The following is a 17,181-nucleotide window of genomic DNA, read 5'->3' as shown; positions in this document are numbered from 1 at the left end:
TATACTGATCTTCAGTGCTAGGAAAGATGGCCTCTACTCTTGGTTAGTTTGACTCTCTTCTCATTCTGATGAGGTAGGTAAAGCAGAGATGACCCCTGGACAAGGAACCAGGCAGCTGATGCTAACATGACAGACTGACTCTCCTGGAGCTACAGCCTCATGGGAAGCCAGAGCATACAGATTCAGAGTCTACCACAGACAAGTGTGGCCCAAAGCCTCAGCCTGGGACCGAAGCCCAGTGTCGACTCATGTCCTGCACCTGCCAACATGCGGCATCCACGGGAAGCCACTGGACACCTCTGAGGGGACACTCACTCCAACGGCCTCTAGCGTGGGAACAGCTGGAACACTGAGACACTCCCTGGAACACAGCCGGCTCTGAATAAAGAGCATCTCACCTTCTCTCCCCTTCTAGAAAACCATCACTTTCCAAGATGGTCAGGAAGAAAAGCCACAGAACTGCCACTGTTAATGAAAGGAGAAGGTCATGCGGGCCAGCCAGCCCACACGCACTGTATCGAGGCTGCACAGCTCCCCGGTGATCCCTCTCGTGGGGGCAGCAGGGCGCTCTTTCCACACATGCTCAACTTCTGTGTGACTAAAGGCGGCCTGACCCCCCCCCCACACACACACAGATTCCAACACACATGTGCTCCCCTAGCTGCTCACACTGCAGTGGCCTTGAAGCCAGGAGAACGAGAAGCCAGCCTGTCCCAGCGAGCTATGTGAGCCTGGGGAACCATCTAGCCTCTCAGGCCACATCGCAATGCAAATGTGTTCAATAAAAAGGGACCACAGTGCAAGCGGGCTGCGCGGAGCTGGACCAGCGCTGCGCCAGCAGAACGCCCTTCACCTGTGAGCGGGGAGGAAGCACTGAGTTCATCGTGCTCCGCGGCCCCCCACTTCAGCGCGCCGCAAACGCTGACTGCACAGAATGCATGTTAATTCTGCTGAGAAAAACAGAACTTCAACCTGGCTCAGGCTGTGCAGCTCCACTCAAGTGAATCAGAAAGGCCTTGCACCGCCCCCCCCTCCCCTGCACTTCCTCCCAGGGGCTGGCCGGATGGTGAATCCTAGCCATTCTTGGAGGATGAATGCATTTCATTCCTGAGGATGTCTTTGCAGACCTCTCTTCAGTTGCCTACGAAGTTTTACATAGAAGCATTAAATGTTTTTAATTGAGGGGCAATTTACATATCGTGAAAGACACAGATGTGAAGTGTAAAGACTCTCGAGCTCTGTCTGATACTTGTCCACACCCTGGAACCCGCGTCCCACCGAGTCACACAATGCTTCATGGAAGTGGAATGACACTGTTCCTCCCAGGTGACTGATCACCTGGTCTGCCTTGGCCTTCCCACAGGAGACCCTGGGCAAGCCGGGGTAGTTGGAGACGCAGCTCTCTTCCCAGCACACCTCAGGCCACAGTGGAGCAAGGGAGCCTTGCTTGGACAGAGTGCACGCCGGCTCCACATCACCGGGCTGCACAAGCTCAGTTTATTTCTGAATGGCCATCCCTGCAGGCTGGCACTGGAAGGGGGTTACACACCTGCCTACTGGTGGGCGTCTGAAGCTGTTTCATGCTGGAGTCCTGAGAATAAGCTGCTGTGGAAATCCTTGCAGGCATCGTTTGGTGGGAAACAAACTTTTGCTTCTCTAGAGGAAATTCCACTGGGGAGGTATGTGTCTGACATCACCAAGAATTACCTGGCCGGCTGAGCAGCAGCTCCATCTTGTGTGCCCACAGCCCCAGATGGGGAGTCCCAGTTCTTTCCAGTCCTCACCAACATTTAGTGTTGTCAGCATTTTTCTCATCTAAATCATCCTGTATGGTATGCATGTAATCTAACTGTGGATTTCATCTGTTTCCCTAATGATGAATGACAGGGAACACTGTTCAGGTGAGCGTGTGTGGTGGTGATTTGACTCAGGTGGGTCCCATAAACGTCAAGTGTTTGGAACGCTAGGTCCCCAGCTGATGGAGATTTGGGGATTAATGCCTCTTAGAGGCAGTGTATTGCTGGAGGCAGGTTTGTGAGTTGTTGCTACTGTCCACCTTACATGGGCCAGGGGGTGATGCCCACCCTCTCTCGTGCCATCGTTCCCCTGCCACTATGGAGCTTCCCCCTTGTGCCTATGTGCCAAAATAAACCTCTTTTTTTCCCCACAAGCTGCTCTTGGTCATGCGATTTCTATCAGCAACGTGAACCAGACTGAAACACTGTGCCATGTGAGAAATGGTCTTATGTGGTATCTCACTGTAGAGCTTGCTTTTTGATGAGCATAAGTTTTCAACTTGGGAGAAATTAATCGACTTTATGTTACAGTTAAGAGTCAGAAAAGAAATCTCTGTTCCAAAGTCAAGAAACTGCTCTTGTGCCTGCTTTTCCCACGTAGTTGGCTGTTGATTTTGCCACAACTGACAGCATGAGACGCATCTACTTCCAGGCTTTGCATAGAGGTCCACCATCTCCCATCCGGCTTCTTGCCGATGCCTCTCTCCTGATTACGATAGCTTTACAGCTAAATTTCACCACCACGTAGCCTGACTCACACTTTGTTCTTGTAGGTCAAGTAATGGGCCTGCTCTAGTTTGTTCTACTTCAAGATAATTTTAAAAATCACTTGCCAGGGCTGGAGAGATGGCTTGGCAGTTTAGGCACTTGCCTGCAAAACCAAAGGATCCCAGTTTGATTCTCCAGGACCCATGTAAGCCAGATGCACAAGGGGATACATGCATCTAGAGTTTGTTTGCAGTGTCTGAAGGCCCTGGTATGCCCAATGTCTCTCTCAAATAAATAAAATATATTTAAAAAAATCACTTACCAATTTCAGTTTTTCAAAAAAGTACTGCCAGCATTTTGATTAGGATTGCACTGAATCTATGGTCAATGTTGAGGAAACGGGTATCTCCAGTTGATAAGCACTGTACCCTTCTCTAATTAATTAAGTCCTGGAAGTCTCTTATAATTCATCACTTTCTCGATGATAGGTTTACAATTTTATTTCTAAGTGTTTTATTTTGATTCTATTACACTATTTTCAAATTTAACATTCATTTTCAAATTTTAGATGCTAGTATACAGAAATACTATTCTTAAATATTGAGTTGTACCTTGCAGTCTTGCTAAATTGTTAGTTCTAAAGATTTCTCTGATATGGCAGATTTTTTGGGAATATTTTTGTACATGACTGTGTGAACCATGCAAAGTCATGCATGTGAAGGACAATCATTTTACTTCTTCATTTCTTTAATTTTTCTCAGCCTGATTGCACTAGGTAGGAAAATAACAAGTGCAAGCTTACAGCAGATACACTTTTCCAGCTCCCCACCTTGGGAAAGCACTCATACCTCTTTGCTGTATGACCATGTGATTCCTGCCACGGTCTTTCTCAGGTAGAGGAGTTCTCAAACCCCACTTTGGAGGTGTCCATCTTAAGGAACCACTGGATTTTGTCCAGTGACATTTTGCACCAGCTGACATGATTTCTGCTTTATTTTGCTGGTGTGGTAAAATTCCAATGGCTGAGTTTTTCAATGGTTAATAAACCTTATATTTCTGTGTTATATCTTAATTGTTAATGCTTTATCATGCCTTTCCTATATGTCAGCAAGTTGAGTCAATAATTACTGTATTTATTTTCATGTCTTCTCTTTGAGTGTTCCTGTGATGGGATGTCTCTGCAGAGGGTAAAAAGTAAGGCAATGATGCTGGGACCTCCTTGCCTCTTGTTTGTAATTTTTTAGTGCACGTCTTTAATCCCAGCATGTGGGAGGCAGAGGTAGGAGAATCACTGTGAATTCAAGGCAGCCTGAAATGTGTGTTCCAGGTTAGCCAGGGCTACAAGTAAGAATTACCTTGAAAAAATAAAAAACAAGCCAGGCATAGTGGCGCACGCCTTTAATCCCAGCACTTGGGAGGCATAGGTAGGAGGATTGCAGAGAGTTTGAAGCACCCTGAGACTACATAGTGAATTCCAGCTCAGCCTGGACTAGAGTGAGACCCTATCTCGAAAAAAAAAAAAAAAAGAAAAGAAAAATAAACAAAACAAAAAAAGTGTTGGACATGGTGGCACAGGTCTTTAATCTCAGCATTTCGGAGATAGAGGTAGGAGGACCATTGTGAGTTCAAGGTCACCCTGAGACTACATCGTGAGTTCCAGGTCTGCCTGGGCTAGAGTGAGACCCTACCTTGCAAAACAAGAAAAAAGCATGGCAAACTTCACAGTGAAATCACCTGGGCCTACAGAATGCTTCGTGGGAGTTCCTAACTGAGGACCTGAATTCTGGAGCTCACATCTAACCACTGTGTCCTCTGTTTCTTCTTGGGTCAGCTTTGTCTCCTTTGCTCCTTCACAGCATGATCTGCTTCATCTGAGCTGTCAAATCAACTGGCAGACGGTTTTCCGGTGTCCTCTTACTATGCTTCCAATGTCTGCGAACCACAGACCTCCTTCTGCCCCTCTGTCAGTGGCGTGTGTTCCTGCATTTGTTTCCTTAACTGCCTGACGGCTGTTATTACTAACCTTTATAAAGAACCTGATGTTGGTGTCACTGACTTCATGGACTCTTTGTTGACTAGTATCTCGCTGATCTGCACTCCTGTCTGTAATTTCTTCTGCTTGTTCGGGCCATTGTTTTTTTTTTTTTTGTTTGTTTTGTTTTGTTTTCTGATTTAAACATTTGCTCTTCTAGAAATAGATAGTAGATGGCACTGGTTAACAAAAATATCTAGGTTTGGAACAGTTTTCCCAGGGGACTGGTTTTGTTTTTGTCTATGTGTTCTATCAAATACCAAAAATACTCAACTACAATGTGCAGTTATCTATTTCTCCCTTTAGAATCTCAGTTCAATGTTCAAGGTCTGTTTTTAAGTGTATTTAAATTTTTTAAACTTTATTTTTATTTATTTATTTGAGAGAGAAAAAGAGAAAGAGGCAGAGAGAAGGAGAGAGAGAATGAGCATGACAGGGCCTCCAGCCACTGCAAACGAACTCTAGATGCATGTGCATCTGGCTTACATGGGTCATGGAGAATCTAACCGGGATCCTTTGGCTTTGCAGGCAAGTGCCTTAACTGCTAAGCCATCTCTCCAGCCCTTACATGTATTTATATTTAGGATATGAAGCACTCTTGATAACTTGATCCTTGATCATGATAAGCTGTCCTCTCTATCTCTTATATTGTGATGAGCTGCCCCCCTCTCTCTTCTATTCTCACAAACTATTGTGACAAGCTGTCCTCTCTCCCTCCCTCTCTCTCTCTCAAAAGTCCATTTGTTTAGCACTCATAGTCACACTAGTTTTCTAAATGTTGGTAGGTCTTTCCTTCCAGCTTCTACACATTACACACATCCTACAGTGATTTGTTGAAAGAAACATAGAGTTAGCATCCTCCTGTTTTCCCAGAGTCTGGCAACCTCCACTGTTCCGTGCCACGTCTAGTCTGTCCACACTCAGAGCAGCTCTGGACACAGCAGGTCTGAGGCTGTTGTTCCTCCTTCACTGCTTGTTTCTTTCCCTTCTCCTTTCTTCATACCACTTGCTCTTTGGATTAAGTATTTTCTTTTATTGAAAAAAAATAATTTATTTACTATTTGAGACAGTGAGAGTGAGGATATGGGCGCACCAGAGCCTCTAGCCATTGCAAATGAACTCCAGATGCATGTGCCACTTTGTGCATCTGGCTTTATGCCGGTACAGGGGAATTGAACCTGGGCCCTTAGGCTTCGCAGGCAAGTGTCTTAACTGTTGAGCCATCTCTCCAGCCCAGATTAAGTATTTTCATATTCTGTTTTATCTCTTTGGTCTATTATTCATGCACTAAAATATATGTCTGCTCTGGGACTGAAGTGTCAAACCTTTTGGCTTCTTTAGGCCACACTGGACAGTGAAGTGTCTTGCGCCAGACTTTAAGTACAGTGTGTGTCCACAAGGGTAAGGGCACACATGCATTTATTTTGCACGGCACTGTGATACAATACAGTTCATGCTAAAGAACTTCACAATCAAGTTGCAAAAACCAAAATCTCACGACACCTGACAGATGTTTATGATCTACCACTGGGCCACACTCCTAGCCACCCTAGGCTGTATGTGGCCTGCAGGCTGTGAGTTGGACACCCTTACTCTAGAATTTACAATGTGCATCTTTAGTTCCCTCATGCTGACGCCATATACTACCATCATGCTTTGCAAACAACATCAATTTCATTTCCCCACCCATTCCTTATGTGACTTTTGTTACATATTGTACTTGCGCATGTACAATACTCTTACAATGTTATTTTATCATTTCTCTTTTAAAGAATCAATAGATTTTTAAAAAAAAAATTTAAGAAACGAGAGGATCAGATCTTTCATGTTATTTCCTTGGGCTCTGGCTCCTTCATGTGGAGTCAGGCTTCCGCATCACGTGAGTCCTGCCCAACGAGCAGCTCTTCTGGGAGAGAAGCAAGGACTTCGGTCCATTTCCTTCCCAGAAAGGCTCAGACAGGGTCTGGAGCTCACAGGGACTCACTTGAAGCACAGTGAGAGCGCTCTTGGAAAAGTCTGGAATGTGCTCTGTTAGAAACATGAGGAAGGCTCATAAAGAAAACACTGGCCTCTCCCTACCCATACGTAGAAAAGCCTGCAGGAACGACAACACAGATCTCAAGGGCAAGCGGACCCGTTCCAAAAGGTGAAATGAAAGAATGGCAAGAGGAAGTACAGTCTGGGGGGAAACATGCGGTAGAAGCCACCTGGAGCACAGTGCCTTGATGCCCCCTCGCACCGCACCATGAGGAGTGGTGTGGTTCCTGCCGGCCACACAAGGGGACTGAGGGAAGAATCGCAAGGTGGCAGGTCCGCCCTGCGCGATGCAGGAGGGCTCTGGTCTGGGTCTCACATGGGGCGAGTCTATGAGGCAGGCAGGACGGAAGGACAGTTTGTTTACAGGATGGGGGAACATAGGGCTGGAGGCAAGGGGGACAACTGAAGGACTCCTTCCACTTGAGCAAGGACATGCAGCAAAGCGCGGGATCATGGGGAGGCATGTCAGAGGTTACAGCCACAGGTTCGGTGGCCAGTTCCATTGAGGGACGATGGAAAAGGAAGATGAAGTCAGTTCTCAAACCCAAGAGCTGGAAACAGGAATACAGCGTGGGGGACTGGGGACAGGGTAGAAGGAAAATTAAAGGATAACATGAGAGAAGTGTGACCAACACACAATTTGTCTATACAGTAAAGTTTATAACCAGTTTAAAAAAAAAAAAACTAAGTAAAAAGAAACACACAGACCAAAAAAAGAATGAAGTACCCAGGCTAAGGCCTTCGGCTGACAGGCAACTCTTCCGTATCTGCTTCTACTTAACATGGCAACGTTTTCCTCACCTTAAATTGCCATTTACAGCCGCAGGGGTCCTGACGTGGGAGCCAGATATCAATAGGGATGGGGAAAAGAATTCAGTAACAACCTGAGCCATTTCCGAGAATTACCCAAACAGGCATTGGCAGCCGGAGACAGAGAACAAGAAAGGCAGACACTGCGGGTTCACACGGAGCAGACCCGCCTACCAGAAAGGCCTGGCACAGTCTGATACTGTCTGGCAGCATCCTGGCCAGACCTGCCCTGGGGCAGGAGCTTTAATGCTTTATCCAAATGCAAAAGCGGGGGAGCTCTGGCAGCGAAGACTGTTGCTCCAAGGACTGGAGAAGTGATGGATGATGAAAGGGCCACATAAGCCATTAGCTTTTGCTCTAGCCTCTCCAGTAGCAGGGAGAAATAGGCTGCATCACTTTAAGTGCTCTTTTATGTCAAAACTACAATGGGGCACAACACACCTCTACTTTATGCTCACGGTAACAGGAAGCCCAGGTGGGGATGCTACCTGTGACGTAGGAGGACACACAGGTCCACATCTGTCCCGACACATCACACAATTAAGCAAGCAATGCTATGCTAGGCCCAGCTTGGTCTGCGTGCAGCTCCCCAGGGACTGCACACACCAGGACACCCTCTGAGAGTCCAGGGTCCCCAGGGAAGTAGCACTGCATCCAGGGATCCGGAACCCTTTCACATCACTTCACCTCCCCACAGGTCCACGTGTGGGGTGAGAAACTGTCACCCTCCTGCCAGAGAGAATAGCACCGTGCCTGGAGGAGTCAGTGGCAGAGAAAGCGGCTGTGCGATAAGAGCTCCCCACCCAGACCGACCTGACCGTGTGCTTGGAAGCGCCTTGCCATGCTGAACAGACGGACCCAGAAGCAGAGCCCTCACCTCCCCAGGCCCAGAGAGTACCAAGGTGAAGCGAGGTCCCTCTGGTGTCCCCAAGATACCAGTAGCTCTCTACAGAGCCCCTGCTAACAGAAGAGGCAAGGCACCTGCACCCAGAGGCCACACACAGGGACCACCAGCACAGCATCCAGCGAGGTGACTCCACAAGAGCACCAGGAGAGGCCGTTCCTGCAGAACACATGCCTTCTTAGCAAGAACCTCAGGCTTTCGGCACCCTGCCCAAAGGTGAGGCTCTGCTGGATGAGGGACCCAAATGACCAGAACCAGGAGACTGGCAGCACCACAGCCCAGTTACCTGGTGGCCGGGAGGGTGCTGACTCGTGTGAAAAACACAGAAGGCTCCACTTCCACGTGTAGACCCAGCGAGAGGTTCCTGTAATATCCTTCCACATGTCCAGGGCCACCAGAATACTTGAAGTTCAGGATAGCCTCCAGAGTCTAAAAGGAAAACAAGTGACAGGTCAGTCCCTAGGTAAGTCAGGGTTCCTTGTGAGGAGACAGCCTACACCTAGGAAAAGTCTCACAACCATCTCTACATGTGACCAGCTCCCATGCTGCCTGAGACCCAGCCCCTGGCACCCTCTTTCTTGTGGTGTCCAGTGTCAACACAATCCCCAGCATGGGCACGCCTGTGGACAAGGCTCTGAAATGCCCCCTGTAGTTCATCAGCACACTTGGCGGACAGAGCTACACCTTAGTGAGCACAGGCGGTGCTGGGGACCAGCAGGCTTCCATGGACAAAGTGGCTGGTGAGCACCACTGTTAAAGCCAGCGTTGCCCCATACTCAGCACCCTGCCTGGGAGAAGAGGTCACCAGGGGTACAACAGAGGCCCTTCCAGGAGGGACAGGTGGAATATCACCTTGCCAAATGCAGGGCTTGGGAGAAAGAACCAGCAATGGCCACCAAAGTGGGCAGCAATGCACCACAGAGTGGACCACTGAGGCAGAGTAGCTGCGCCCTCTCCTCCCACACCCACGCTCTTCTCCAAGGACGCTTGTGAACCTCTAGCCCGGCTCTGTCTGGTTGTACTCAACCCTGCTTTCCTAGGAAGCGAAATCTTTGTGCGCTGGAGGGATGGGCATGGGCAAAGTTGAGCACTCAGGAAAGTGGCACACGGGCAGAGCCCCATGCCCAGGGAAGCTGAACCAAAATGCTGCACCAATACCTGAAAGGCACAGTGCTGCTGGTTCAGGGTAGGACACTGGCATCCTGCAACCACCGCCATGCTGTGGGCCGATGGAAGGCTGTGGCACAAGGGGCAGGAGCCCTGGGAAAGGCTGGGGCCAGACTAGGCTTAGCACATCTACTTGAGACTGAGGGGGACAAGAAGAGGGAAGATGCTGGGGGGACAGATGTGGGCAGACCCACCTGTGTGGCCTGAGCATGGAAAGAGCAGTTCGAAGGAGGAAGGGCACAGAATATGAAAAAAAAAAAAAAAAAAGCGGGCATATTCCCCTCCCTGCCCCTGCACAAGGCAACTCCGGAGTCTGTGGGACAGAGTAACCATGACAGAAAGAAATCCCAGCCTAGCCCAGCCAATTCCTGACTAAAACAATGGAACCTTCCATAGCAGTGTCCTAAAACAGATGTCTGCAACTTTGGCTCCCTAGCTAATACCATCTGATTCTGAACACCTAGGAGCTAAGAACGATTTTCTTTTTATTTAAAAAAAAAAAAGTGGTAAGTCAAGGGCTGGAGAGATGGCTTAACAGTTAAGTGCTTGCCTGTGAAGCCTAATGACCCCAGTTCAAGGCTTGATTCTCCAGGACCCATGTAAGCCATATGCACAAGGTGGTGCATGCATCTGGAGTTTGTTTGCAGTGGCTGGAGGCCCTGGTGCACCCATTCTCTGTGTGTGTGTCGCTCTCAAATAAATAAGTGAAAATAAACAAAAAAAAAAGTAGTAAGTCAAAACAATTTAAAATATGTATGCTGTAGAATCTTTATGTGGCTGCCCACGTCTAAAGCATTTACTATGCAGCCCTTTACATTAAAACAAACCTCTTAGAGGGAAGCAAGGGTAAACTTCCCTGCCCTCGGGTCAGGCAATGGCTTCCCAGCTGTAACACTGGAAGCTTAAGCAGCCGACCAAACCTAAAAGGATGGAGCCATAGAGATGAGCGTCAGGAAACAGGCCAGCAATGAACCCCCTTCCCTGCCCCCCCACCCAGCTACATGTCTCTCTTCAAACCAAAGACCACAGAAGGCTTCTACTGTGTCTGGTAAGGATTACCCTACTAGAAGCTTTTTCCAGAAATAACAGTGATGGTAGAAGTTGAGTATGGTGTGTCAACCCAATGCCCAGTCAGGGCTTCCAAGCTCCCGCTAAGGCACAGGAGTCAGCACTTGTTACCACCTGGCCAGAGTCACACGAAGCCACATTTCCCAGGGAGCAGAAGAGGTGCCCGCCATCTGCCCCAAGCCTGCATGGAATGCTTTTGTGGACCTACTTATCTTGGAGGCAGCAGCCAGAGCTACAAGATTGTTTTAAACTATAGGAAAAATAGCTGGCAAAGTCCAGGCAGGGTGGATGGAGAGCAGTAAGGCCACCACGGAACCCAGTTTGTCATTGTGGACTCGAGGCTCTGGGGCCTGTCTTGTCATGCTTGGCCTCAGCATCTCAATTGAAAAATGGGGACAGTACTTAAAAGAAATCTCAGTAGACTTTCCTGAGCATTCACAGAGAAATTCCTTCTCACCTGAAGCCTTACCCACCTGGTATTCAGAAGCAGCAATGGCTTGGAGTAGGAAGAAATGAGTCCCATTTCTTTTATTTTTTCACATGTTTTGTTGTGGTAAAATGCACCTACCAAAGTACTATTTTAATTCTTTGATGTGCTCAGGTCCATAGCACCAAAGTCCATTCACACAGTCGCCCCACCCATTATCTTCCCAAGTGAGGTTCTGTATCTGCTGCATGCCACCTCTCCCCCAACCCCACCCTGGCAACCTTCCTGCTTTCCATCTTTATGCATCTGATGCCCCTAGGGACCTTGGATAAATAGAGCCACAGAGTATCTGTGCTTCTATGACTGGACTTCACTTTTCACAATATTCTGCCGCAGCCCACGGCAGCGTCTCCTCCCTCTATGCGCCAGGTTTTCACCGTTTCAGGTCACTCTGTGCATCCACTCCTTCAGCTGGTGGACACACGGCTGCTCCCACCCTTTGGCTCTTATGAATGACAGAGCTCTGAGCAGGGTTGTAAGATGTCAAGAATGGCTTTCATTTGTTTGAGGTACCTAGCCAGAGGAAGTTGTGGATCACTGCACTATTCTGCATTTGGTTTTGGGAGGGATCACCATCTCATATCCCATGGCAACCACAGCTGCTGTCATTCCCACCAGCAGGCACAAGGTTTCCATTTTCCTCACCAATACTCTTTTACCACTTTCTAAAAATCATAAAGAAACCATAGTTTATGTTAAAATAATTCTTTGGTGCACATATAATTTTATCATTTATTAGAGACACAAACAAAAGCTGCATACCAATAAAATGGGATGTTTATTTTTACATAGACAATTAAGTCTTGGCTGAATGTTTGATATTGTAGGACACAGATCATCTTCAGTATTTTTCGGAGTAATAGATATTTTGACTTTTTTCACTTTTACTTTCTTTAAAAAGTTTATTTACTGACAGTTTTTATACACAGTCAACCTAATAGAGTTGAGGTGACACCTCACAGTGTCATGGGTTGTGTTTCCATAATGGCGATGATGGCCTCATCTCACGTGCTTTGACCTACTAGACGTGTCCACTAATGACCTTAGTATCATCTTTGAAGACCGGCTCCCTTTCCCCAGCACCGCTCACGCTCTCTATGCCTGTGTGTGTACATGTCCTCCAAACTTGCAGCACCAGAAACACCTTCACTGACCCTCATCCCTCATATAAGACATGACTCCTTCTTGATGGCCCAGACAGCACACACCTCTTCTTTACTTGCAAAGCACTCAAGGAGGCACACCTAGTTTTAATATTCAAAATTAACACTGTGGCCTCATGGAACCTCCAGATTCTTTCTTTACCTACTTCCCTTGGCACAAGGCATGACTGATTGCCACTGGAGAGTTGCTAAGTGCCAACACGTCTGAAAGCCAGAGCCCTTAGCATCATGTCCATGATTAGCAGGAGGTGAGACCTGACATTATACGCCCAGGGTGCCCTGAGTGAACGCTGGGTCCAGCTGACGCTCGAAGATGAGGTCTCATGCATTCATCTTTTGAGAGCATGTTCTGGGCTTTGTACAGGATAAATATGAGAGTGGTTCCTGAAGCCCACAAAAAAAAAAAAAAAAAAAAAAAAAAAAAAAAAGCCCAGATAATTCCAGGTATGTGAGTATGGGAATAAACTGATGTGTGGACACAAAACCAACCCGTCAGTCATTAGGTATAGACCCCTTCTCCCACCTAGCAAGTATTGACCCCTTCCTGCACCATCCAGCAAGTACTAACCCCTTCTTCCTCTACCTAGCAAGTATAGAAGCCTTCCTCCTATACCCAACAAGTATAGACCCCTTCCTCTAGTAGCAGGTCCACTGGCTAAGGAAACCCCTCAAGAAGGCCTTGAAAAGCCAGAGAGACTATGAAATCACAACAACTATCACATTGCTTCTTTTTATAAGGTAAACTGAAAATCTACCTTCAGAGGAAATCACTGGGGGATAAACAGAAAGTATGCAGGGGGAGATAGCTGTCAAATGGGAGTAACAAGGAAAAATAGCCGGTGTTTCTATTTTCTTGGAAATGAATGTTTCTTTACTCTGCAGAGAACCAAAGAAAAGAAGATATAATTATGGGGGAGGGGGATATCTAGGTTATGAAAATCAAGCACAGAAAAGGTTTTATGAAATTGAGTATTACTGCCTCCCCTCTTAACGATTAAAAGAAAAAAAAAGTAGCTGCATGGGACTGGTAAAATTAGAATATTCTAATAAGACCATAAAGTAGCTGACAGCAACAGGCACAGGAAGTTCAAGTCTTTGTTCAGTTGGAGTATCGGGGACAAAGTGCCCTCCCACTGAAGATGCTCCTGTCCCAGAATGCTATCCAGTCCTTACCTTGAGAGAAGACTATTGTTAAAGTAGTAATGAATAGAAGCTGAAAACATATCATCTGTCTTCTAGGCAGACTACAACTGACTTTTTAAGCTAAAACAAGAGGTCTTTGAAACCTATCTTCTGGACACTGCATGTAAAATGCTAACCTGAGTGACCTATGAATGATGTCTTTTATAAGGAGCATGTATTTTGCATAGGAGAGAGACTGTGCAGTCAGGACAGTAGCCTCGACTGGACACCCAGGACCTGAACACAGAGCTACCTTCCTAAACAGCCCATTCTTATGCCAGGCAGGGAAGGTAATTGGAACTCATCCATTTGCACACCCATCATTTACTCACTGACCCTGGATGGGTTTCCATTGTGCAGTTGAGAAGGGGTCACACTACTGCCCCTGAGGCACTGATATCTAGCAAAATAAGCAATCCAGACACGTCTGAGATAAGCTGTTCTGTGTCATAGATAAGTGCTAGGATGCATGAAGGTACCAAAGTGGAGGGAACTGTTTCCTGATGGGTAGAAGTTGGACAGAAAGGAACAAATTAATAATGAGGGTGGGAGCTAACAATCCTTAAATTGAAAGTGAACAAGAGAAAAGCAAACTGAAACCTACTTCTTGAAAATAGCAAATAGTTAATTGTAAAACCATTAACAAAATATTAGTAAATCACATCTGATAGTATATAAAATGGGACACACCCCCTGACCATAGAAGTCTGATCACAGCAATGCAAGGTTGGTTTGACTTTCAGGAACCAATCTGTGAATGCCATTCACTATATTAATAGACTATTAACAGAAAGCCAAGTAACCAACAACTTCAGAAATAGCAGCTGATCTCACTCAAAACCTGTTTATGATTATTAAAGTTCCCAACAACTAGTCATAAAAAAATACACTTTGAGAACTTTAATCAAAGCCACATTTGATGGGAAACAATGTTTCCATCTGAAAATCAGAAATCATACAAAACTTTACTTCAGATTCTAACAAGTTCAGTATGTCTGAAAATCAAAGACATTGTGTGGAAGAGAGTAAGGAATAAAGCTGTCTTGAGACAACATCATCTCTGAAACTGCTGGTAGCGGGTAAAATAGTTAAAATGTGGCTTGGAAAAACAGCTAAGCAATTCATCATAACACAAATCTACAATTACTCTATTGCTTACTACTCAGCAATGTAACTCCTACAAAGAAAAACATCTACCCTCAAAAAGACAGGTATGTCAACATTCATAGACATCTTATTCACAACAATTCCAAACTAGAAAAAAAAACCTTTGGCATAAAATCGGATGGTGGGTGAGCAGATAAACAATCTGTGCACCCACAAAGCAGACTACCATTGGGCAATGAAGTGGGACAGAGGCACACAGCAGGGGAGGGGACATCTGGGGTCACTCTTCTAGCAGGCGCCAGACCTCCATGCACACCAGACACTAGGAAGGTCAATCTTCAGTGGCAGGAAGGGGACCGGGCGCTGCAGAGGACTGACTACACCGAACCAGAGACACTCTGGGGTGGGTTTGATCCGACATCTGAGCCACCCAGGGTGTGCGCTTGCCAGAGTTCATGAGGCTGCAGTTTCTGAGGCTGCATTTGTAAAACACAAGCTGCACTCAGTAAAGATGATTTTGGAATCTGATCCTATTAACAGGCAAATAATCATCTGTAAACAATACAACAAAGACCCTGACTCATAACTTAGCCTTATTGACGTGGGACAAGGACAGAACCTGGAGGAGACATAGTTGGGACCCTGGAGACCTGGGTTCCACAGAAATGAGAGAGGGAGTCTGTGATTGACAGTAATTAAAACTTCACATAACCTTGGAAAAGTCATGTCGCTCCTCTAGTTCAATATTCTCACTGGGAATCTCAGTGTTCTGACAGATATTGCCTGAGATTGTGATCAGCTCTTATCCGAACTGTTATTGTTCATTCTGTATTGCTAATCTAATGTTCCACAGCTTCTAATATAACCACGGCCATCACCAGAGGAAAACAATCACCCTCATATTTATCCTCACCAATTTTAAAGTATAAGTAGGTCTCTAATTTCTGGAGACCCCGATTGAACCTGTCACCGCAGATTTCCTTCTGCGCTTGTTCCGTGACATGACATAAGATCAATAGCTGGGATGCGGTCCACTTAGCAAGCCAGACACTGGGGACCACAGGTCGGGGCTCATCCCCACCAGACCAGCACTGCAGTAGTTTGCTTAAGGTCAGGGAAACATACAGATGAAAGCCATACCGTTACTTTCCAATTAATTAGCACTTTTGGCCAAAGCCTCTTCATCAGTATTAGTTATGCATCACGATAATGCAGAAGCCAGCTAGAGGAGCAGCACCTTGCTCCCCCCACAGGAGGCCCAGTAGGGCTGTGGTGGGTGTCTGGCAAGAGTTAGGCAGGGCAGTGGCCAGTGACTGTCAGCAGGCCAGGCAGACAGCCTAGCGCTGGTACCAGAGGCAGCTGGCTGCAGGTCAGAGGTGGGGAGACAGGGGTGAGCACAAACAGCATGGGTAAGCAAGCAGCCCAATCCTGGCAGACCACAGCAGTGCATGGGGTTGCCTGTCTGCTATGAACCGATTCCCAGCCATGTTCTCTTCTGAGGAACCTGTGCAGGGTCTCCATGGGTCTTCGTGAGGTGACGCACGGGCGTTGGTCTTCATGCTTCCTCAGCCCGCATCATATTAATAGGAAATGTGTTCGCACATCTAGCCATAACGACACGAAATGGCACACACTGGGATGGCTTGCTTCCATTCTGTTCCGGTGTCTGCATGGTTCTCCACACTCCACTCGTGGAAAAATTCCTTTTACTCCTTTGGTGGCTCCCCCTGTCAGGTGTTTATGTATGCAGGTACAAGAACACATAAATACAAGCTTTTCCCCTCCCCACAGGACTCCCCACTTTCTTTGGAGGGGAATGCCGGATGTCCCCTCTATCGCTCTTCCTGCCGTTCTTACCATTCTTACTTGAGCCAGAGACTCTAACGGGCGCTGGGACTTGCAGGGTTATTTCATGTTGCAGTTGTTTTGTTTTCTTTGCAAGCTGCAGTTTGGTGGTATGAGTGTGAGACACTCCCCACATCCTGATGCGCTCGTGTTTAAGCCGGCAGAGCTGTTGGGAAGTGAGCCTTGCTGGCAGGGGTGCGCCTCTGGAGCAGAACTGTGGGCTGTGTAGTCCACTCCCATCTTGCCAGTGCTAGCAAGCTCGATCCTGCCGAGGGAAGTGACAGGGCTCAGGCGTCCCCAGGCGCTTTTGCTTGCCAGGAAGTGTCCTGAACGGGCCAGCCATCGCTCCAGGCCGGTAACTTACTTTCTCAGTATATGGATCATGTAGACAGTGTACTTCCTATATGCACCAACCACATGCACAAGTTACTTTCTACATATGTTGATGTTTCTGAAATATGTGTTTTCTAAAGGGAAACTTGTGGGTCAAACGTTGTAAAGAAAAAAAAAATGAAACAAAATGCAAATGTATTTGTAATTGAACACACTCTCAAAATGGCCTTCCTGTCCTAGAGTACAGATGTTTCATGTGCTAAGACCAGTGTTTTGGAGCACCTCATTTCTCTGAACTTGGAAGCAAGGGCTGGGTGAGTGGTGAGTGGTGGCTTGGTGGGGCAGAGCTTGCCCATCCCCCATGCAACAAAAAGCACGTGAACACCTCTGAAAGTGGATGTGCTGCCCAAGCCTTTGCTTTTTGACAGTGTGGCAAAATTTTAAAAATCCACTCAGAGGGCTGGAGAGATGGCTTAGCGGTTAAGCGCTTGCCTGTGAAGCCTAAGAACCCCGGTTCGAGGCTCGGTTCCCCAGGTCCCACG

The 17,181-nt window shown here is 47.0% G+C and overlaps 1 protein-coding gene across 2 annotated transcripts in view; it reads right to left on the bottom strand.

Moving 5' to 3' along the window:
• Positions 1 to 17,181, bottom strand: part of Trappc9 (trafficking protein particle complex subunit 9) — a 562,289-nt gene that overhangs the window by 180,734 nt on the left and 364,374 nt on the right. For both annotated transcript variants that reach the window (XM_045143193.1, XM_045143194.1), the window contains one exon: positions 8,574 to 8,716. In XM_045143193.1, the coding sequence (XP_044999128.1) occupies positions 8,574 to 8,716 (143 nt within the window). The remainder of the gene's footprint in view (positions 1 to 8,573; positions 8,717 to 17,181) is intronic.

This window comes from Jaculus jaculus, chromosome 2, assembly GCF_020740685.1.
Source record: "Jaculus jaculus isolate mJacJac1 chromosome 2, mJacJac1.mat.Y.cur, whole genome shotgun sequence".
In the NCBI taxonomy this organism is placed as follows: Eukaryota; Metazoa; Chordata; class Mammalia; order Rodentia; family Dipodidae; genus Jaculus; species Jaculus jaculus.
Note: the sequence above shows the minus strand (reverse complement) of the source record. Positions and strands in the feature narration are given on the sequence as shown.